Genomic DNA, 16,547 nt, shown 5'->3' with positions numbered 1-16,547 from the left:
CCGGGGCAGCTTAGAATGATCGACACCACGTGTAATAATTCTAATGGCCACCGGGGGCAATCACTTTGGCACCTAGCCAAAGGAAAAAAAGTTCACTTATCCATTTAATCTGTCAGATCCACGCTGGATCATGACAATTTCATAATTTTTCCTACTTGGTGTTCCAATTTTAATGTTGAGTGTAGATCTGATCTCGTCAGTGAATGTCTCAAGTAACATATAAGGCTAGTTTCACACTAGCGTTACCGGGTGCAGCGCACATTTCTGCCCCGGCCTCGCCCCCCGCTGATCAGCTCCTCCTCTGATCGCATGACCCTGCATGCGATCAGCGTACCCTATATTTAGCGTTGGGTACGCTGGTCGAGCGCTGGTACACTTTTGCTGGCGCTTGCGCCCTTTTGGCGCTGCGCTGAGCGCACAAAAATGCAACACAGTGCATTTTTGTGCGCTCGGCGCAGCGCCAAAAGGGCGCAAGTGCCGGCAAAATCATACCAGCGCACGGCCAGCGTACCCAACACTAAATATAGGGTGCGCTGATCGCATTCAGCGTCATGCGATTAGAGAAGGAGCTGACCGGAGGAGGTGCGGCGGCCCTGCGCCTCCGAACACTAGTCTGAAAGTAGCCTAAGTAAGAACAACAACAAGAAGGCAAGAATGGAAGAAAAAAGGAGACAAGAAGACAGAGAAAATAGGGCAGAATGTGCTCAGATGTAAGGAAATCCATCTTTATCATCAAAATGTTGGATTTTAAAGGGAGTCAGTCATCTTCATACTCTATATCGTAGTAACCACATGACTGGATAGTCTGCTAATAAAATCCAGAACCTTAAGTGTAAGATCATGTTCACACGCTGGGCGTTTTTGCTGTGTTTTTTGATGAAAATTTTCAGTTGTGTTTTACAGTAACAGCAAAGTCTATGAGATTTCAGAAATCTCATGCACACACATTGTTTTTTTTGTCCTCAGTATTTTGTGCTTTGCTTGTTTGTTTGTTTTTTTCAGAAAAGAGCATGTCACTTTCAGCATTTTTCACCTTTTGAAAGTAATGGGTGGGGGAAAAAATGCAGGAATCTGGTTTTGCTGCGTTTTTTTTGTGCCAAAACCTTTGTGAAGTAGAATATGATTTTTTTTGTCACTAACTTTTATCAGCATGTACAAGAGACAATTGTAGCATGACAAAAACGCAGAAAAAATGCAAGAAAAAAACAAGAAAAACCTGCTGCCAAGAGAGCAGATTTTGCTGCAGAAAAAAAACGCCACTTGTGAACATAAAATAAGAATGGATAGAAAATATTATTTATTCATGTTAAATGATGAGGTCTGAACATTGTAAATGGGGCTGTATGGCCTGGAGCACCCTTCCTTCCACACTTTAATTGGCTAACAAAGCGCTGTCAGTCATTTTGAATTTTTCTGCCCTCAAACCAGATAGATATTTCACACAAATTAGTTAATAAATAACATGTAGCACATGTCTTCTTTACATCTGCATCATTTTTGAAGCATATTTTTGTTAAGACAGTTAGAAGGCTTAAAACCCACCTGTCAGCAGGATTTTGCTAAGAAAACTACAGGCATTGTCATGTTGATGTTGTTACACTGATTAAAATACCTGGGGTGAAGAAATCTGTCTTGTGGTTCTTGTGTAATCAATGTTAGAAGTTTTCAGTTAATGAGATGCTCATGCTTCGGGACAGGACTGTAGGCAGAGATTTATCTTGGTGCTCTAGGCCAGAGAAACCAAGAAGATACCTGCCCATGAGCCACCCCAAAGTACAAACAGTCTGTTTCTTTTTCTGTCTCTATGACGAGGAACATGTTTATGTTGTGCAATTTCTCCTGAGTACATTGGTACCCCATGTGTGATAGAAAACTGCTGTTTTGGTGCAGGGCAGGGCTCGGAAGGGAAGCAGCACCATTTAACTTTTGAAGCGCAAAATTGGCTGCGATAGCGGATGGCATTTGCAGAAACCCTGATGTGCCTAAACAGTGGAAACCCCCCACAAGTGACCCCATTTTGGAAACTACACCCTTCAAGGATGTTATCTATAGGAGTGGGGAGCACCCTGAACCCTTAGGTGATTCACAGAATTTTATAACGTTGAGCCCTACAAATGAAAAAAAAAAATAATTTTTCCCTCAAAAATGTAGCTTCAGACACAAATTTTTAATTTTCACAAGGGTAACAGAAGAAAATGGAACATACAATTTGTTGTGCAATTTCTCCAGACTACATGAATACCCCATATGTGGTGGAAAACTCCTGTTTCGGTGTACGGCAGGGCTTTAGAAGGGAAGGATCACCAGTTGAATTCTGAAGCGCATTTTTGGTTGTAATAGATTGCGGATGTCATGTCACATATGAAGAACCCCTGACATGCCACAAAAGCAAAAAAAAAAAAACACAAGTCACCCCATTTTGGGAACTACACCTCTTAAAGGGGATCTGTCACCCTTTTTATCCCCTATTAGCTGCCGGCATAGACATTGGGGGCTTATCTACAGCATTCTGTAATGCAGTAGATAAGCCCCCGATGTAACCTGAAAGAGAAGAAAAACACGTTATACTCACCGAGGTGGTCGGTCCGGTCCGATGGGTGTTGCCGTCCCGTCCGGCGCCTCCCTTCTTCATGCGATGACGTCCTCTTCTCCCGTCCTGAAATGGCTCCGGCGCAGGCGCATTGCTCTGCCCTGTTGTGGGCAGAGCAGAATTCTGCAGTGCGCAGGCGCCAGACCTCTCCCGACGCCTGCACACTGCAGGACTCTGCTCTGCCCTCAACAGGGTAGAGCAGTGCGCCTGCGCCGGAGCCATTACAGGATGGGAGAAGATGTCATCGCATGTAGAAGGGAGGCGCCGGACGGGACGGCAACACCCATCGGACCGGACCGCCCACCTCGGTGAGTATAATATAACGTGTTTTTCTTCTCTTTCAAGTTACATTGGAGGCTTATCTACAGCATTACAGAATGCTGTAGATAAGCCCCCGATGTCTATGTCAACAGCTGCAAAGCCAAAAAAGGGTGACAGATTCCCTTTAAGGAATTCATCTAGGGGTGTAGTGAGCATTTTTAATCCTCATGCAATTCACACAATTGTATAGTATTGGGTTGAGTCAATGGAAAATTACCATTTTGTCCACTAAAATGTTGCTTTGGTCCCATGTTTTCAATTTTCAGAAGGGATAATAGGAAAGAATTGACTATACAATTTTTCACAAAATTTCTCCTGAGAATGCCGATACCCCATACGTGGTCGAAAACTACTTTTGAAGCACAGAGCAAAGCGCAGAAGGAATGGAGCACCATGTAAGGGTATGTGCACACGCTGCGGATTGCAGTGCAGATTTGGCCGCACGGATTTTGTAAAATCCGCAGGTAAATCTGCAGGTCAAAAGACCTGCGGTTTTACCTGCGGATTGCTCTGCGGTTTTGCCCTGCGGTTTTTCATCTCCACAATGGAGGAGATGGCAAACCGCAGCGGAATCCGCAGAAAGAATTGACATGTCAATTCTTTCTGCGGTTTCAAAACCTCAGGAAAACCGCACCGTCTGCACTGCGGTTTTTTATTCCCATAGGGAATAATGGTACTGTACACCGCAGCAAAAACTGCTGCGGACCCGCAGCGGCCAAATCCGCTGCGGAACCGCAGCAGAATCCGCAGCGTGTGCACACACCCTTAGAGTTCAGATTTTGCTGGAATGGTTTGAGGGTGCCATGTCACATTGGCAGAGCCCCTAAGGTTCTAGAACAGCAGAATCCCAATATAAGTGACCCCATTTTCCAAACTACACCCCTCAATGAATTCATCTAGGGCTGCACTGAGAATGCTCACACTACATGCACCTCAAAGAATTTTATACCATTGGGAAGTGAAGAAAGAAAATTTACATTTTTACCACTAAAATGTGGTTTTAGTTTTTAATTTTTATAAGGGCTATTAATAAAAAATGGACCACACAGTTTGTTGTGCATTTTCTCCTGAGTGCACCAATACCATACATGTAATCAGGAATTACTTTTTAGGCACAGTGCAAAGCTCAGAAGGGAAGGAGTGCCATATTGGAGTGCAGATTTTGCTGTTATCGTTTGCAGGTGCCATAACCCATTTGAAGAGCCCCTGAGGCCCCAGAACAGCAGAACCCCCCATAATTGACCCCATTTTCCAAACTACACCTCTCAATCTAAGGGTGCAGTGATGATATTGGTCCCACAGGTGTGTCACAGAAGTAAAATATAATTACATTTTTGCCACAAAAATGTTGTTTTAGCTCTAGAATTTACATTTTCACACAGGGAAATGGGTAAAAATGGCACCAAAATTTGTCGCACAATTTCTTCTGAATGTGGCATTACTGTTCTGGCACACTCACTTTGTTCAGGGAGAAAGTGTTGACAGACAGATAAACTCTTTCCTATCGATGCATTCAGATAGACCAGTGGATCCTTAACAACTTTTATTGATGGGATCAGTGTAAAACTACAAGAAAAATGAAAGTACTTAGTGCAAACCCTACAGCATATATGAGGTACATAGCATTACATACGGTACAGGTCACACAATGTCATTACAACCCCTGGCAAAAATTATGGAATCACCGTCCTTGGAGGATGTTCATTCAGTTGTTTAATTTTGTAGAAAAAAAGTAGATCACAGACATGGCACAAAATTAAAGTCAATTCAAATGGCAACTTTCTGGCTTTAAGAAACACTAAAAGAAATCAAGAACAAAAAATGTAGTCCGTAATGGTTACTATTTTTTTAACCAAGCATAAGGGAAAAATTATGGAGTCACTCAATTTTGAGGGAAAAAATTATGGAATCACCCTGTAAATTTTCATTCCCAAAACTAACACCTACATCAAATTAGATCTGCATCTAAAAAGGAGTGATTACACCAAGTGGACTGACATGAATCATGGCTCCAACACAAGAGATGTCAATTGAAACAAAGGAGAGGATTATCAAACTCTTAAAAGAGTAAATCATCACACAATATTCCTGGGACAACATGTGAGTAGATGCACAGTGGGGATGAGATCTTGACCACCACTAACTGCCCTTGCATTGGACAAGGAGGAAACCAATGCATGTATTCCTGTCTGCCATAAGGAGTCCAAATAAAGTGGACAGTCCCGTTACGACTGGCGTATGTTTTACCTTGTAGGACCCATGATATACTGGGACTTCCCTGTTATCCTATTTTCCTTCCTATGCCCATATACACTGATCAGTAAATGTTAACAATGATCCTTATATATGTGGCAATCACCTTCTCTGTATGTCTCTGAGTCCCCGGAATGTTCCACCACCTGAATGTCGCCACTTTATAAAACAGACAAGAAACTGAATTGCAAATTTACTTTTTTATTATGCTTAAAAAAGTAGAAATATATACTTACATATTTATATACATATTACTTTAGGAATTAGAATTAATTAAAATACCATATTTTAAACAAATATTTACAGAAATGATTTCGTTCAGTCTCTAGTAGAATGTTTTATACCGGACCCAACTCTTCATTTTGGATCTTTAGGAGTTTTTGTCTTCGGATATGGGGTAAAGGTGATCTTTGAGCATTCTCCAGCTCCTGGGATCTTCTGTGCCCTCTTTCGTACTCTCCTACAGTTCAGTGCTACAATAGTCTGGTATGCATATTCATCCATGGGGGTTCTCCTGAGGGATCATAACAGGTTACAGCATATTCCGATTCCAGTTATCAAATGTGCAAGTCATGTTAAATCGTCTCAGTGACATCCACAATCTTCAACAATCATATCTTCATGGTTCTTCATAACCACCCTTCCTCCTTCATTCATCAACATAGATAACGGTTTCATCTTCACTGGAACACACGAGGGATAATCATCAACTCCATCTGAATTGTACAATTTAACCAAACTCTGAAAGCACAAGAAAAAAATAATCTCATTAGGAAAGTTATTTATTACAGAGGTATAAACATATATGTAATATTAACAGATGTGATACATATTTTAGAAAAAAAAGTAATTACCTTAATATATGCATTATTTGTTGGCTTGAAGATCTCACTTAAAGGTATAGGGCAAGCTCCTTCACATCTATATGCATTGATTTTTTGGGGATAGATAACCTGGTCTCCCCATCCAAAGTTTACAAAGTTCAACATCATGTCAACTCTTCTGCACACTGGTTTTCCATCTACAGTAGATTTTTTGGGAAAGTTGGCCATGATTATAGCTTGCTCTGCACTTCTACTTTTCCTAATTTTTTTAATGCCAGACAAAGGGGTCATCACATGCTTAGAAGACTCAACTGTCTGGATGAGGTTGGGATATCCATGGAGGTTAGCAGGATTGTCCTTGGTAAAAACAACCAGTACAACTCTATCCGTAGACACTTCTGTACAGCTGCTTTCTGGACCATTCTTGGGCATTCCCTCCTTCTGGTCGTTTTTAATATTAAAATGTTCACCTTGATAGAAATAGGATTGTATCATTCGGGTAATATTGATAGTTTTCAAAGTGGGTCCTCTTTCAATACTAAAGTCAATTTTCACCGATCCCAGGAAAATTTTTCCTTTGCCTTCTTTACTGTGAGAGATGTCAAGGGTCACATCACGGGTTCTACCAGGAGCAGAATGAATCCTCAACTCTGCCAATTGTATTTCAATGTTCCTTGTGATTGACGACATATCAAAGGATAATTCCCAATGTTTTGTCAGTTGAGAGCAATCTGATGGGGAAAAAAAAAGAAAATTAAGGTCAACTTCCATGTTACACAATTATTATTTTTTTACTAAAACACCATAAGATTCTTGTAGAATACAATTTTAGCAATGTCATATTAATATCAATAAGTTAGTCACCATCCCTTCAAAATGGTAAAAATGATCAACATAACATTAAAAAAAAGTCGGAAATAAACTAATAGTAACAGAGAGCGTTGATCAGAGATATTTATATTGTCAGATCTCATCTACTATATAATAGTCTTATTCTGTCTGTCTGTAACGGAAATCCCGCGGCACTGATTGGTCGCACCCGGCCGGCCGCGACCAATCAGTGCATTCGAACGATGCACGCCTCCGTCTGGAGATCTGCGGAGCGGAGAGAGAGACTAGAATACACGATGCGTTAGAATCGGGCCACCATCTAGTAAAACATAATTATACATTAGAGTACACCACCAGTGGATTGTAGATTAATAAGAAAAAGAAAACAGGGAATGTGCAATTAAAATGTAACTTTGATTTCCATATTAACTATAAAAATTGTTTTGCGACTCTATGTATACATAATATGGGAATTTAATAATTTAACTAATAATTTATAAGGGACAACGATCATGAATCCCATTTGATGTATAGCATAGCTCTACACATAGCAATAACTAGGATCTGGTGGATCACAGTGGTAACAAGTGAAAATGACTTTATAACTGTGATCCAATATACAATTTAAAAAAGTTATACTTTTTTATAATTCATATGGAAAATAAAAGATAGTTTTAATTAAAGAGTTGCGGTAGTCCAGATGAGAATGAATAAGAGTAACAGTAAGAGTTTTTGTTTGTAGAGTTGCAGTAGTCCAGATGAGAATGAATAAGGGTAACAGTAAGAGTTTTTGATTTCATGTCAAAAAGTGGGTCAATATTTCTTCTGAATGGTAAAAATGATCAACATAGAATCATAAAACGGGATAAATAAACTAATAGTAACAGAGACAGTCTGAACAGAGAGAAGATCTGTAGAAGTAAAGTTAGAGCTGGAAAAGAAGGCAAAGTGATCTAACCTAGAAAAGGAATGCAGATGAAAGAATTTTACACACTTACCTTGAGAAGCAATTTACATGAAACGGAAGTTGGGGCATTAAATATGTATGTATTTGAGGATAATGCTTTTTATGTGATCATTTTCTATTGACTTGCTCCTCTTAAAAATCCTATTTTTGTATTCAATATGTAAATGTTTTAATATTTCTTAATGAAAATTAAATTTGAATTCTAATAATTGCTGTAATAATTGTGGGTGATTTGTGAAAAACCTGTGGTGTTCAAATGTAGTAATTAATTATATTAGAGTAATCCACTCTATACATTTTTACATATTGATGGAGGAGACTTACAGTATTATTTCCCTAGCTGAAAGAAAATCATATGTGGGCTATATGAATATCTGGGTAGTACTAGTAACAGGGACAGCCTGAACATAGGAAGAAGCTGAAGAAGTAAAGTTAGAACTGAAAAAGGAGGCATTAGAAAAACAAAAATAGAAAAGAAATGCAGCTAAAAGAATTTTTTAAATCAGAAAGTTATTCTACGTAAGAAGGGAAACTGAATAGATTTCTAATACAGAATAAAAATAGTACTAACATAAAGAAAATAAGAGTTGAGAGGGCACAAGTAGTTAGAAAGACGAAGGTTATAATAACAGTATTTCAGGAATGTAATGCCAACCTGTACTCTTCTTGATCTATCAATGAGAAGAGAGAACTTGAGGAATACTTGTCCAAAATAAAAAAAATCCTAAAACTGAGAAACAAAAGAAAGACCAACTAGAGAACTAAATCACATACTTAAACTGATAAAGACATACTGAAACCAGGACCTTATCACCCTATATCTTAATTGGATAACAATGTAAAGATATTATCGAAGACCCCAGAGTGTAATAAGGAACATCGAATAACTTTGATATGAAGGGTATTTCCTGGCCAAATTAGAGTGAACTTTCTAATTTTAATTTTGGCAAATTTGCACATCACTAGTTCAAGGTATAAGGAAGAAGATGCTGACATATCACATGTATGGTGGAAATGTTCTGAGAAGTCCACGTTTTGGCTGAGTACAAATAATAGGAAATTCATATGGGACATGTGAAAAAACCAATGCATGAATAAAAGAATTATAAAGGCTTTTATAAGCATTTTTTTTTTGCCTGGCTATCAATAACTAAAAAGTGGATGACTAGAACAGCCCAAATGTTAATGGGAGGTGGAGGTTAGAAAAATAAAAGCTTGTGAAAAATGTTAACATAGGAAAATAGGGAATAGTCGAAAGTTAATAAGGGCAAAAATTGAGTTAATAAAGGAAAGAAAAAGTATGACTTAGTTAGTAAAACTAGTATATTTTTTTGAGGGAATGGGAGGGTGAAGGGTGAGGTAGAATAACATCTGTTATGTATTAAATAAAGTGTAGATGTAGAATGTTATTTCCAATATAACAATATAGATTTAGTAAAAATCAAAATTGTAACTGTCTACATTGTTCATAGAAAATGCAAAAAGAGGCAAAACATCAACACATAATTAGCAAAGACTGTTCTTACTTTTGGCATTGAGGCTTAGAATGGTGTCAGAATCTTGAAGAGTGGAGTATTCCAGACTGGATAGATCGGTTGTGTTGCCCAAGACGAGGGTCTGGTAGAGTTGCATGATAAAGGGAGAGTGCTTCATATTCTGTGTCTTTCCATGTAAAGTAGGTGAAGCCTCCAAACTAAGAGTTGAATCCTGAAGAGGAATCATCATTTGCTGCACTGGTAGAGAAGAAGACATTACCAGAATCATGGAGATGATGGTGAAGTAGAAGTTGGAGGTGAACCAAGACATCTTTCTAGAGGTCTTCTGTATTAGTTCTTAGGAGAAGACCTTCTTGAATAAACTAGGGTCTTGAGGGTTCTCTTACCTTTTATACCTATGGATCAAAAGCCTCCGTGTTCACACCTTTGACCTTTCATCTATGTGATCTCAACAAAGGGGTTTTAGAGTAGACACCTCTATTATCATAATGAATCAGGTCATTAGCTGACATCAATACTTGTTAATGTAAAAAAAAATCTAAACTCTTCTTAAGAATTAACAAAACAGTAAAACTATTTGAGGGAAATGGGGTAATACAGTTTGTGCAATGATAATGTGATTATTTTTAAATTTGATTAATCTGTCTATGAACGTTATATATTTCTATCTTAGAATCATAGAATCCTAGAGTTGGAAGGGACCTCCTGGGCTATCTGGTCCAACCCCCTGCTCAAAGCAGGATTCGCTAAATCATCCCAGACAGATGTCTGTCCAGCCTCTGTTTGAAGACTTCCATTGAAGGAGAACTCACTACCTCTCGTGGCAACCTGTTCCACTCATTCATCACTATAACTGTCAAAAAGTTTCTTCTAATATCTAATCTGTGTCTCCTCCCATTCAGTTTCATCACATTGCTTCTAGTCTTTCCTTGTGCAAATGAGAATAAAGATGATCCTTCGTCAATGTGACAGCTCTTGAGATATTTGTAGACAGCTATTAAGTCTCTCAGTCTTCTCTTTTGTAAACTAAACATTCCCAAATCCTGCAACCTTTCCTCATAAGACAGGGTTTGCAGACCAGTCACCATTCTGGTCGCTCTTTTCTGAACTTGCTCCAGTTTGTTGATGTCCTTTTTAAAATGTGGCGCCCAAAACTGGATACAGTATTCCAGATGAGGTCTGACCAAAGCGGAGTAGAGGGCAATAATGACTTCACGTGATCTAGACTGTATGCTTCTGTTAATACATCCTAGAATTGCATTTGCCTTTTTTGCTGCTGCATCACACTGTTGACTCATATTCAGTCTGTGATCTATTAGTATACCCAAGTCTTTTTCACATGTGCTATTGCTTAGCCCTATTCCTCCCATTCTGTATATGATTATTTCATTTGTATTGCCCAGATGTAGTTCTTTGCATTTTTCCCCTGTTAAAAACCATTCTGTTAGTTGCTGCCCACTGCTCCAGTTTATTTATATCTTTTTGAATCCTCTCTCTTCTCTAGTATTAGCTATCCCTCCTAGCTTTGTGTCATCAGCAAATTTAATCAGTTTACCCTCAATTCCTTCATCTAAATCGTTGATAAAGATGTTGAACAATACAGGGCCCAGGACAGAGCCCTGTGGTACCCCACTTGAGACTTTCTTCCAACTGGATGTGCAGCCATTTACGACCACTTTTTGGGTCCGATCGCTAAGCCAGTGTGTATCTTGTGTATTTCTATCTATCGCTCTAAAATTATATCTATAGACACTGAAGAAACATGAAGCTTGTGAACCCCAATGCAAAAAACGCAAACAAAATCCCCAAGTATCGCAAATCTTTATTAGTATTGGTCTTCTCATATGGGACAAGGAGAATTTTTGGACCCTTGTAGGCCGCAGGTCCCGGGTGCAACTGCAACCAACTATAATATCACTCCTATCTGTCTACTTAGTAATAAAATAGAATTGCAGTGAATAATAAGAACCTAGTACATCTTATTTTGTTACCATTGGTAAATTCTCACAACGTGATTATAAAAAATAAAGCATATACCAATTCTTAATTTAATACTCATTTATAAATAACACATAAAGGACACTTGACATATTGCAACTTAAATTAAATTAAAAAATGATCATCATTATTTTAAATATCTCAAATGTGAACTAATTGATTAAGTTGCATTGCTTTATTTTCTTAAAATTTTTTTTATAAGAACAGTTTTTTTCGTCAAATGTTCATATTGTATGTCTTCCAGTGACAAATGTAATTTTCTTTATCCTTTTATATTTTAAAGCATAATTAATAACATAAAAATATGTAATACATTTATTCATGTCTAAATCATTTAAACATGATTCTAAATAATGTATGTTTTTAACAAATAAAAATAACTACCGCACATGTGTTCAACTGCAAATATCTATCTATTAAGGCCCCATACGTATTAGACTAATGTTGGCCAACCTTGCTGATTTTATGGGGCACAGCTAACGTGTATAGAGGTCTCCCATCTTTCTCCAGACAGATGATGTCATTGACAGAAAGATCCAGCAAGTCTGATTTCGGACTGCCGATTCTTTTGTTCACCGTGAGATAAGCCGCCGCGAGAGGAGTCTGGCAGTGTCTCTCTCATAGATAACACAGGAACACTTGACAGATTGAGCATTGCTGTGTATCGGGGAGCCTCGGGAGATCGATGCCGGCAGAATTATTATACGAATCATTCTTCAGCCATCTATTGTGTATAGGGTCTTTTAAGATGAGTAATTTGACTCGTACTGGCCTGGTTCGGCACATAGTCCTTCCTGTCCTCCGTGGCAACTAGTTTTCATTTCTTTGCCCAGTATCCTTGGGCTGGCATCCTCCATGCCTTTGGTGCTTTGTATGACTCTGTGATGTCATTATGGTACATGAGTCCAAGTTACTGGGCATCACATGACACGGAGATGTCACAAGATTTAGTTTGTGTCACATGCACCAAAGATGCACAGAAGTTCTGACCAGCTGCCATGGACGACTGGACAGGAGGCTGACCTACGACAGTGCAAGCGAATTGCTCATCTCTGTTATAATCTATCAGGCAGATTGTCTTTCTGTTTTTTAACACCGGTAAAAAAACGGTAATACAGCTTTATCGGTAGAAACTTTTGTAGAGCTGCTTTCTTGACCATTCTTGGGCATTCCCTTCTCTTCCATGTCTTTTTTAATATTAAAATGTTTACCTTGATATTAACAGGATTGTATTATTCAGGTGATATTGGTAATTTTCAAAGTGGGACCTCTTTCACTACTAAAGTCAATTGTCATCAATCCCAGGCAAGTTTTTTGTTCGCCTTCGGTAATGTGAGAGATGTCAAGGGTCACATCAAGGGGTTTTTCCAGGAGTAAAATGAATCCTCAAATCTGCCAATTGTATTGCAATGTTTCTTGTGATTGAGAACACATCAGAGAATAATTCCCAATGATTTGTCAGTTGAGAGCAATCTGGTGGCAAAACAATAAGGTCAGCAACCATGCAGCACAATTATTATTTTTTAATAAACTAACATATGATTATTTGTAGAATGCAATTTTAGCAATTTCATAATAATAATAATAAAAATAATAATTTTATTTTTATAGCTCCAACATATTCCGCATCACTTTACAATTTTAGTTGCGGTCTTTACAGTCAATAAAGACATTACAGAATAAGCATAGCTCAGATATCAAGAAGTGCATCCAGAGTGTGTGAACAGATGCTACGAGGGTCATGATTCTGAAGAAAATGTTATATGGGCAAAACGGGGATAGTTAGAAAAGTGAGGTAATGCAATTCCACCAACCCAGTGTATACCAATAACACAAGCCAGCATAAATATAACCTGTCCAATTCCCTACACTAATCTGCTCTCCCTTCCTGACAGTGGAGGTTGGCACCCTAAAAGATACGATTATTTGGCGCCCCCACTCCGCGATGGCTGTCCCAGACTAGCCCTGATAGTCCCTAATAACCTACAGGTGAGAAAACAATGAGCAATAGTATAGGAATGAATGGATAGAACTTACTTAGGAAGAAGAATGCTGACAGGTTATAACAACAATAACTCTATTGTCTATAAATATAGGTCAAATAATCCCCAATTTAAAGGTATAATCCCCAAATACAAAACTGTATAGCAGCACAAGCAGGGATATACCTAACGTGTATATCACACCTGAAATGGGGATTACAAAAAAGCTCTATATCAGCACAAAACAGGATATGCTCATTATAAATATAACATATAAAATGGGGTACAAAGACAACCCAGTCATATAATGGTAGTCCCCCACCAACACAGAGGATAACGTGACCATGTGACAAAAGACAAGTATAATTCAATGCAAGATTCACATAGCGAATTGGTCAAAACAAGAAGGTTAATTCATATTATTTCCCAATCCAGCATAGATAAAGAAAACATTGCAGGGATTTTCTCCCCTACTTAGCTCCAGCCTCGACGCGTTTCCTCGTCTTAACAGTTCACCAGGAGGGCCGGTTAGGAACCTAGCATTGCCACAGATATGAGGTGTCCAGATGAAGAGGCATACCTGACTAAACTTGTGTATGGCGAGATTTAAGTATCCCACATTGGAGACAAAGACCAATCAGACCCGGCTATAGGGGCCGCCCATTTAACACAGTGTTTACCAGGTGATATTTTTAACCTGACAATAATGCCTAAAATATGGCCAGCCAACAAGCACCCCACTCTCTCTGGTGTGTTATCGATATTCAAAAGTACCATATCTAATAATTAAGTACAGATCCCCACACTTACAATAATTCACAGAGTGCATTTCCGGTTTTCATGCCGGCGTTGGATAGGTTCGCGTCATGCGTTCCAGCCTGGAGCGCATATACTTCCTGCAATATGTCATCTGACATGCGCAAACCGGACATTAAGGAAACTTCCTGTTGATTCACATTGCGGTCCACCGTGGAACGCAAAACTCATCTAATGACATTAAATGTTGATAGTCCTGTACGGCGCCACCAAACTCAATTTAAAATGCCACTCACTAGCGCTTTATTCTGCATTATAATAATGACAATGGAAATAATATAAACTTCTAATAATAATATAGGAAATCTCCTTGTGGCACACAGATAATATGCTCCATATATCAATATAAACATGTCTATGGTACCAAAAAAGTCTGGATATAAAATAAGTTAGAGGAGTAAATGATACCTAGATAGATACACCATAATTGGGACATAATATATTATTATGATCAGGAAGGCAAAACCTATCCTTGGATCCCTCATCAAGACCCCGGGTAAAGACCCACAATACGATCCCCCAACACCAGTGAAGTAGAAATAACTATCCTAAATAAAGCAGGTATGTGTTAGGGATTCATTCAGACCCCGTGGGGACACCGATTGCATTCTAAAAATCCATTCAGCCTCCCGCTTTAAGATAGCCTTATCCAGATCACCCCCCCGGGCTTTGGTTTGATTAGTTCAATCATAGAGAAGGAGATTTGATCCAACTGTCCCCCATGCTGCTCATTCATATGAAGGGTGATAGGGGTATCCCTCATATTTCGGACATCCCCAAGATGTTCCCCAAACCTAACTCTCATTTCCCTCTTTGTTTTCCCAGTATAATCAAGGGGGCACATACACGTGGCCTTGTACACCACTCCCGACGACCTACAGTTTCTAAAGTCCCGAATAAAAAACTGTTTTCCGCTCAATGCACTAGAAAAAGTTTACATTGCGACATGTACCGACATTTTGAACAGTTTCCACATTTAAAGAAACCTATTGGCTTTCTATCCAGCCATGTTCCTGCTTTTTGGGGTTTCTGATACAGGATGTGCACCAGCCTATCCCCAATCGACCTGCCCCTCCTATTGGTAATATTTGGTTTTGGTGACACAAAATTCTTTAAATTTGGATCCGCTATTAAGATGTTCCAATGTTTTTCCATTATCCGGTAGACTCTTTCAGCCTGATTGTCAAAAGTACCCATCAGTCTCACCGTATTTGAAACACCTTTCTGTGCATCTTTCCCCCCCTAAGGAATGCAGATCTATTCTTTTCACGGGTATTGTTATATGAATTCAACAAAATGTTGGTCAGATATCCCCTCTCCCTGAACCTGTGGTGCAGATTTTTCTCTTGTTTTTTGAAAGTCTCAATGTCTGAGCAGTTTCTCCTGATGTGAAGAGATTGCCCCTTTGGTATCCCCCGTTTAAGGGGTGTGGGGTGATGGCTTTTCCACTGCAAAAAACTATTTGTCGCAGTCGGCTTGCGATAAGTGCAAGTGTCCAATCTACCATCTCTGTTTTTTGTGATGGTAAGGTCCAGAAAGGTTATACTGTTTTCCTGACATTCAGATGTAAATTTCATGCCAATGGTGTTAATATTTATCTCCTCAATGAACCTTCTGAAGTCCCCCTCTGGGCCAGACCACAAGATTAAAATATCATCAATGTACCTGGCCCGGAGGGAGATCGAGGACTGCCACCATCTCTCCTCCTCACAGAAGATAATTGTTACCTCCCACCAGCCCAGGAACAAGTTGGCATACGTGGGAGCACAGGGGCTCCCCATAGTCATGCCCCTGAGCTGGTGGAAGTATTTTCCATTAAAGATAAAATAATTTCTGGTCAACGTGAAGAGGAGCTGATTTACAAAATTGTTGTGTTCAACACATTCCACAGCTCTAGTCTTTAAGAAGTGATTCACTGCTCAGATCCCAGTCTCATGGGGAATGCTGCTGTATAAAGCCTCCACATCAATAGATGCTAATTTGACATAAGGATCCACAACGATATCTTCAAGAAGGCCAAGTAGATGGGAAGTGTCTCTTACATAGGACGGAAGTGACACCACAAATGGTCTTAAAATTTGATCACTAAACAAGCCGACATTTTGGAAAAGTCAATGCTTGCCACAATTGGGCGGCCCTTCAAAGGTGTTAAGCCCTTATGGACTTTGAGGAGGGCATAAAAAGATGGTATAACAGGGGTACCTGGTGTAAAAAAGGCAAACTCATTCTGTGAGATTAAAACCTCCCTTGCTGGGTTCAAAATTTGCAATAGTTCATCACAGTAAATCTTAGTGGGGTCTCCTGGTATTATCTCATAACCCACACATTTCAAGATATTTTGAGTGGTCTATTATCACCAGGTTACCCCCTTTATCTCAAGACTTGAAGATAAGCTCATTATTCTTTTCAAGCCTGGTCAGTGCCAAGGATTTACTCGGGGTAAAATTATTTCCCATTCCACACTGAGCG

General features: G+C 39.1%; 1 protein-coding gene across 1 annotated transcript; it reads right to left on the bottom strand.

Annotated features, from left to right (window-relative positions):
• Positions 1-5,744: 5,744 nt before the first annotated feature.
• On the bottom strand, positions 5,745-9,592 carry LOC141100444 (nodal homolog 2-A-like). The gene is made up of 3 exons (XM_073588954.1): positions 9,313-9,592; positions 6,019-6,719; positions 5,745-5,905 (listed from the first exon to the last, which is right to left on the bottom strand). Exons 1-3 carry the CDS (start codon positions 9,590-9,592, stop codon positions 5,750-5,752), a joined length of 1,137 nt encoding a protein of 378 aa, XP_073445055.1. The 3' UTR covers positions 5,745-5,749.
• Between the last annotated feature and the right edge of the window lie 6,955 nt (positions 9,593-16,547).

The sequence above is a fragment of the Dendrobates tinctorius genome, unplaced genomic scaffold (genome assembly GCF_039654945.1).
Source record: "Dendrobates tinctorius isolate UK_male_01 unplaced genomic scaffold, ASM3965494v1 ptg000104l, whole genome shotgun sequence".
NCBI lineage: Eukaryota > Metazoa > Chordata > Amphibia > Anura > Dendrobatidae > Dendrobates > Dendrobates tinctorius.
This window is presented reverse-complemented; position numbering and strand designations above follow the sequence as displayed.